The sequence below is a fragment of the Orycteropus afer genome, unplaced genomic scaffold (assembly GCF_000298275.1).
Source record: "Orycteropus afer afer isolate SDZICR_OR568_19922 unplaced genomic scaffold, OryAfe1.0 scaffold00127, whole genome shotgun sequence".
Lineage (NCBI taxonomy): Eukaryota > Metazoa > Chordata > Mammalia > Tubulidentata > Orycteropodidae > Orycteropus > Orycteropus afer.
The window spans coordinates 3,432,448-3,440,206 of record NW_006921714.1 but is presented as its reverse complement, the minus strand read 5'-3'; the positions used below and the strand labels follow the sequence as shown (position 1 = coordinate 3,440,206).

Here is a 7,759-nt window from a genome sequence, read left to right as displayed (position 1 = left end):
GTACATTCCATGTTCCGATGATTAATGGATGTCTGCAGCTATTTCTCTTTAATTTGAGTGGTGCCATATCAGCAAATGGAGGTCCTGAAAGCTTTACCTTATCGGTAGGAGTAAGGTTGGGTTTAGTCAGATGATGTAGCTCTTTCCCAGTCCTATTTTGGGAGCCTTCTAATCTAACCGGACTATTCATAAAGTTGCACAATAATGTATCAAACAGTGTTTCTTTGCTATTCATAAGGTTTTCCCTGACCAGTTCTTTGAGAAGTGGACGGCCTCTTCCTTCTTCCTAGTCTGTCTCAGTCTGTAAGCTGGGCTGATACCTGTGCACCATGTGCATCCTGCTGGGTTTGAAACACCAGTGGCTCAGCCTCAAAACTCACATCAACACATCACCACAGTAGGACAAACCAACAGACAAGTTTGCCTCCCTGTTGGAAAACTCTTGTACCACCCTTACCTGGGTCCCTGCGGCTGACTCCTCCTCTGTCCGGGTTCCTGGGCCTTTTAATCTTCTTTCTCCCGCCCTCCTGCACTGCTGCTTTGGGCGTGCCTAGGTTCTCTCTCCTCACCTGGACCCCTGCAGCTGACTGCTCCTCTGTCCTGGTTCCTGACTTTTAATCCCCTTTCTCCCACTCTCCCACCCTGCTGCTTTAGGTGTGCCTTAGTTCCCTCTCCTCACCTGGATCTCTGTGGCTGACTGCTCCTCTGTCCAGGTTCCTGCCTTTTATCCCCCTTCTCCCACTCTACCGTCCTACTGCTTTGGAAGTGCCTGGGTTCTCTCTCCTCACCTGGACCCCTGTAGCTAACTGCTCCTCTCTCCTGGTTCCTGGCTTTTTATCCCCTTTCTCCCGCTCTCCCACCCTGCTGCTTTGGGTGTGCCTGAGTTCTCTCTCCTCATCTGGATCCCTGTGGCTTATACCATGGAAACCAGCAAATGCTACAAGCAGAGTTTTTCCCTTTTAATCTAGTGAACCAGTGCACCACTGCAGCTTCTCACTTCTTACTACGTGTCTGGTTTGAAAAGAAAGCCAGAGGTGACTAATCACTTCTTTTGGAAAAGAATTAAGCAATCATATAGTGAAGTTTTTCTGCTACTTTACTAAACAACTAAAGGAGTCCTTGTGATATAGTGGTTAAAGCACTCAGCTGCTAACCAACGAGTTGGTGGTTTGATCCCATCAGCCACTCCAGGAAAAAGATATGGCAGTCTGCTTCCATAAAGATTTACAGTGTATGAAACCCTGCGGGGCAGTTGTACTCTGTCCTGAAGGGTCACTATGAGTCAGAGTTGACTCGATGGCAGTGGGTTTGGGGAAAGGTGTCCTAGGATAATCTCACTGTCAAAGACACAAAGTATGTGCAGGTCAGGACTGGGCATATCATGAGACTAGAAAGAAAAGGTCACCCTGAATTAAGATGGTCAGAGGTCTTGGCCATCCTGAAGGTGTCCCTGTAGGCAATGTGAGATGCTGATCCTAATTTACTATAAAGATATCTTACACAAAGCCAAGCAGAACTTGGATTATGGGATAGCTAAGTCATGTTATGGAGCAGAATCCTGCATTGTCTGATAATGTATGTAGCAGAAATGTATATGTATGTATGTAATGTATGCATTTGTGCATGATGAGAAAATAGCATGTGTGCCTAAACTATATTTCATGTCTTTTTAGAACAACATACACCAGCAACTATAACAAAACTACAGTCTCACCTAAAGTCATATCTTAAAGTTCCAGTTTATAATCCAAAAGGTCTCAACTTAAGTATAAGGGTAAGTTCACAGAGCTTTTGGTTTTTTCAGTTGTGAATTGAGATCAAACTTTGTGACTAAAATGAATGCAACATATAAGTGCCCCACTACTAATGGAAAGGTTGGCAGTTCAAACATACGCGGCAGCTTTGTGGAGAAAGACCTGACCTTCTGCTCCCGTGCAGGTTACAGCCTAGAAAACCATACAGGGCCATGGGAAATTCTACTCTGTGACACAGGGTCGCTGTGAGTCTGAATCAACTTAATGGCACAATGACAAAAACAACAAGATTAACTCTAGTTTTAAAGTGAAGGTATCAATGAACGATAGGAATAGGCTCTTTAAAGTGTGTGGAGAGTGGTTTTTTCGCTCTATTTCCCTGAACATCATTATTTCTAAGGGTATCTGAAAGCCGAATTGAACATCAAATCACTCTTCCCTGAGCTAGAAGGAAGACTGAAAGATTAGGTAGCAGAGCAGAGCAGAGAGGGTGTTTCCCAAAGTTAGGGGGAAATGGGCTCGGTATTCTTCACCTGCATGTACACAGACACACGTCTTCCTGTGCCAGCTGCCCCTAAGAACACATAAAGGTGACATGATCCAGGTACTTGAGAGAGCCAACAAAAATGACAGGCTATAGCAGAACAAAAATATAAAGGTAAGCCCCCAAACTCACTAAGGCCAAGTTAGGTTTTATACTTCTGTCTCTTCATTCTTAAAAAAAAAAAAAAAAAAAATCAGCTACTTAATCCTTATTTTAAACTCTTGTTTCATTTCAATTTTATTTTGATGTTTGAAGTGTGTGCCTAAGAGCCTTAGGAAGAGGATGGCAATCCTTCTTTGCAGCAGCTATTGGAAAAGTTTGCCCCGGGTCTATGTTTACTTAAAGGAACATACTTCCTGATGCTGTTAATGACTGGATATGTCTTTTCCACAGGGCTCTGAGCTCTTCCACTTCAAAATATCTGTTGTTCCAGGGGTCACTTTTTGTAACTTAGTTGAAGAATTTCAGGTACAGTGACTGCACAAGGTATCAAATGGGGTGATGGCTGGGGAAAGATAAGACAATAAGCACTGACACTGAAGAGAAGAAATATACATATAGGATTTGTATAATGGGCAATGTTAGGAGGAGACAGGGGACCCTAGATGGTGATGCAGTCATCAGTCATGGTAAAACTATTGCATGACAGACGGCAGGACCAAGTGATGTGGGAGAAAAAGTAACAAGTGACTGTATTTGTTTTGTACCTTCTCCACCTTCTATATTTAGTTTGATTTTCTTTTTTTCATTTTTATTAATTGTTGTAAAAATATAAATAACAATATTTGTCACTTCAGCACTTTTACGTGTACAATTCAGTGACACAGATTACATCACTCATGTTTTGATAGCATCACCATCACCAGTAACGATTGGCAAATTTTCCATCCCCATAAACAAAACAGTGACTGCTCCATTTCCCGTCCCTCCTGTCCCTAGCAACTCCCCCTAAACTCTGATCTCTACCCATATCTCTTCTAGATATTTCATATTAGTAAGTCCTTTTCTGGTCAACTTACTTCACCCAGCATAGTGTTGTCAAGGTTCACCCATGCCGAGGCATTTATCAGGACTTCACTCTTCCTCATGTCAGAGTACTATTCCAGTGTGTGTGTGTGTGTGTGTGTGTGTGTGTACAAATTGATCTCCCCATATAACCTGTGAAAACAACTCCTCATTTTCTTCATTCATATAATGTCATCTGCTGTCTGTGGGTGGAGGGAAGGAGTGAGGATTTGATTAAATGGTTAATGACACATTCTGTGTCAAGTATTGATGGCATATCGCCAAAACCACAATGTCTCAAAGACAGAAAAAGAAGCCAAAAAATATGAAACTAAGCCGTTGAGATGTATGGTAATTCTGAATTGATGGGGTAGTATTGGGAGATGTCTGTTGGTATAGGGGTAACTGAAACTATGCAAACAAAACAGTTCACGTATTAACTGAGTTTATGTGATCTAAGGATAAAAATTCAAGATTGAGCCCCATGAAGGGGCGTGTAGTGAGGGGATGAAGTATCAAATATCTCTTCATGGTGATGGACAAAGATGTGTGAATAGTTATTTTTAAAGTTTGGTTTAAGCATAAGAGAATGTGGCTAGTTTAAAAACAGAAGAAGAAATTGGTCTACAGACAGGATTTTAGAGATGGAGATGAGTGAGTACTAGGAGGCTCTTCCCAGAGCTGTGCCTTAGTTTGCTGCAACTGCTGGGACAGAATACCACGAGTGGGAGTGTGAAAGGATGGACATTCATTTTCTCACAGTTCAGAAGGTCAGAAGTTCAACTCCCATGTGTGGCTCTACCAAGAAGTCCTTTCCTATCACTTCAGCTTCTAGTAGCCAGCAGTCCTTGGTTCCCGAGCATGTAGATACATCTGCCCTGTCATCTCTCCATAGTGTGTCTTTTCCTTGTTTCTGTTTGCTGGCTTTTGTACCCAATCTGTTCTTTTTTTATCTCAGAAGTGATTAGGTCTAAAACGTTCTACACTGAGATCGTCTCATTAACATAACAAAGAAAGCCCAGTTCCTAAATGAGTGACATCCACCAGAATAAGGGTCAGGATTCCAGCACATATTTTGGGGGAACACAAGTCAACCCGTAACAAGCTGGGTGCAGCATACAATGTCATACAATGTCAGGAGTGGACCTTTGAAAACTACGACAGCCTTTTCATACCATGCATTTATACAAATAAAAATGGGAAGAACGAATAGGAGCGAACTGTAAAAGAACAGACAGTATGTATGGACTATTTCTCAGAAAAGAAGGACCTCCTTGGGTTGCTAGGAGCATGAAGGTGCTTTTAATGTGAGCTATATACTCAGGGCAGCTTGTCAGTCCTTTTTCTTGTTGTTAGCATTTTTTCACATTTTCTTCTACCCAAGAGATGATTTGCTACCTAGTTCATAGAGAAAACCAAAGTTGTTGGTTGTCCCCTTAACCCCCACTTCTGTAGTGAATGTACGTTGGCTCCCTTCCTTGCCTGTATCAACACCTATATAGAGGATATTCAAAAGAGATGACAGCTTGAAAGAGCCCACACTGCCTGGGATGTCCCATTTTCTCCCTGTCCTGCGCCCCACTTCCTCCTCAACATCGAGCTCAGGAAGCCTATCCCCTGCACTGCCCTAGGCAGTGAGACCCGCCAGCCTCCATTTTCCCACAGCACTCAGCCCATTGCCCTGTAACTGTATACAGAGGGGTGTGATTGGCCATTAAAGACACAGGATAAAGCATAGGATAACAAATGGAATTTCAATTCCGTATTTAGAGTGTGCAAAGTGTTTCTTGTCAGATGGCCAGGAGACTATTTCTAAGCTTTTGTGGTTGATGAATGTCTGTATATGTCTGGGCAGAATTTTGCTAAGTGATTAATAGCATCACCACGGTTGTGGGAATCGTATAGAGTTCACTCTTTTGAATGACTAGATTCAAAAAGCTTAAAGACTTTTTCTGTTGTAGATTTATGTTGACGAAGCACCTCTGCCATTTCCAGGCCACACCCTTATTGCCATCGCAGCAGCCATCATGCTAGGGGGATTAATCTTCATAGTATTTATGTTCAAACTGCATAACATTCACCCGTGGGATCTATGCAAAACACTGTTGAGAAGAAACAAAATGAATTTTTCAAATACCGTTGTCTTTCAACAGGCTCATAGATGAAATTCTGAATGGTGAATGAAAGATAATCACAATTTTTCTCTTTATTTCCTAGATTTATTAAATAATTCCTAGAACAATATCTTAAATATTAAGTATACACGGGAGACTAAATACTACAGCATTACCATTTTAATTCAAATTCCTATTCATCAATATGTTTATCCTTCCATTTTATAATTTTGAATACATGAAAAATTTCTTATGTCAGCAAATAGACAAAGGATTTTCCGTGATGTTTTTTAAAAATATAAAATGATAAACATCTCTGCGTGAAATGGGTTTTCTGTATTTTTTGGCTCTTATTGCCTGGAGCCACCACCTGTGTGTTTGTCATACTGTGGTGGTGGCTTGAGTGTTGCTGTGAGGCTGGAAGCTATGTCACTGGTATCTCAAATACCAGCAGGGTTACCCCTGGTGGACGGGTTTCAGTGGAGCTTCCAGACTAAGACAGACTCAGAAGAAGAACCTGAAGATCCCCTGGGGGGGGGCGGAATTAGCCCGTGAAAACCTTCTGGGTGACAACAGAACATCGTCTGATACGGTGCTAGAAGACAAGACCCTCAGGTTAGAAGAAACACAAAATACTGAGATGTTAAAAGCTTGCAAGCTGCCATCTAGATGCAATTACGGGTCTCTCCTCGTCCAGAGCAAAGAAGAATGAAGAAAACCAAAGATTTGTGGAAACAGTTAGTCCTAGCAACTGGTACACCATCCAATCTGCAGCCTATACAACTATGAGACCAGAAGAACTAGCTGGTGCCCGGCTACCACTGTCAACCACTCAGAGGGAGATCCTGGATAGAGAGGGAGAACAATGTGGAACAAAACTCAAAATCATTTGGGGGAAAAAAAAAAGAGGACCAGGTTTGCTGGTCTGATAGAGCCTGGTGGAACCAGTGTGACTATGGCCCCTAGCTGCCCTTCAGGTCTGGAATTGAACCCACACCTGTGGTTTCCAGCCAAAGAAAAGACAGGCATATGAGGTGAACATTTACCTGAGGTAGATACTCCTTGGAGAGAACAGAGTGGGAGAAAGAAGGGCTGCTTATGCACAGGGAGACAGCTCAGGGGGCAGGAGTACATGGAGGGATGGACACAGGGAAGAGGTAACTATCAGGAGGAAGTGGGAGGGGAGCTGTTGCATTGGGGTAAATTGTAGTCAATCTCATGAGACAAAGTGTATGTGAACTGCTGTATGGAAAGTGAATTTGCTCTATAAACTTTCACCCAAATCACAATTTTAAAAAAGAAGAAGAAGAAGAAGAAATGCAAAATATGGCTCCTCAAAGAGGAGTCTACCTTAATGATGTGGACTGAGTAAAGTCTCCAGGACCTTCATTTCTGATGTTGTGTGATTCAAAATGGGAAGTAACAGCTGCAAACACACACTAGTAATCAGAATGTGGAATGTGTAAAGTGTAAGTAAAGGAAAATTAAATGATGGTGTGGCAAAGAATACTGAATATACCACAGACTGCCAGAACGATGAACAAATCTGTCTTGGAGGAAATACAGCAGAATGCAGTATATGGAAGTGAGGATGGTGAGAGTTTGTCTCATGTGCTCTGGACATGTTATCAGAAGGGATCAGTCCCTGGAGAAAGACAGCATGCTTGGCAAGGTACAGAGTCAGTGAAAAAGAGGAAGTCCCTCAAAGAAGGAGACACAGTGACTGCACCGATGGACTCAAGCACAATTGTGAGGACGGCACAGGACCAGGCAGTGTTTTGTTCTGTTGTCCATGGTTCTATGAGTTGGGGCCAACTGGACGGCACTTAATAACATCATGACATTAGCTGGAGCCCATTCCGTGGTATCAGAGCCCCTTAGTTGAGACTTTCCAAGAAGTGTGAGCAGAAGGCAGTTATGCCAGGAAAGATAGGTGGGGAAGGAGGCTATTCATCAGGAGTGTTTTCAGAGCCTCCCAGGAAATGAAGAGGAAGCAATTTAGGTTTCTTGAGGTACCTTCAAAATCAAATTGGTATGTGAAGGATGGGAAATGTAACCCATCATGGGAGCATTGGAAGGACACTGTATGCAAGTGAGGCAGTGGTTTACAAACCCCCGTGTTGCATGTAGATTCCAAAGGACACATCATGGCGTGCTCTGTCAAGCACTATTCCCAATTAGTCCAAAGAGGTCAATATATTCGGAGGGCAGAGGGACACCAGAAGAGGTGCATAGGTCTCTAGTCCAGATAGCCCAGTTGTGAAAGCTGTCAGCAGGGGCCATGCCCGTAGGTCATTCACGTTTGGGTGGGAGGGCAGTGCAGCGAAGCAGATGACAGACCA

The 7,759-nt window shown here is 42.9% G+C and overlaps 1 protein-coding gene across 1 annotated transcript in view; it reads left to right on the top strand.

The window, feature by feature from the left end:
- CATSPERB (cation channel sperm associated auxiliary subunit beta) overlaps nt 1-5,468 on the top strand; it is a 171,534-nt gene extending 166,066 nt beyond the window's left edge. The window contains exons 23-25 of the mRNA XM_007944535.1: nt 1,674-1,774; nt 2,692-2,766; nt 5,265-5,468. Coding sequence (XP_007942726.1) covers nt 1,674-1,774; nt 2,692-2,766; nt 5,265-5,468 — 380 coding nt within the window. The remainder of the gene's footprint in view (nt 1-1,673; nt 1,775-2,691; nt 2,767-5,264) is intronic.
- Nucleotides 5,469-7,759: the final 2,291 nt, after the last annotated feature.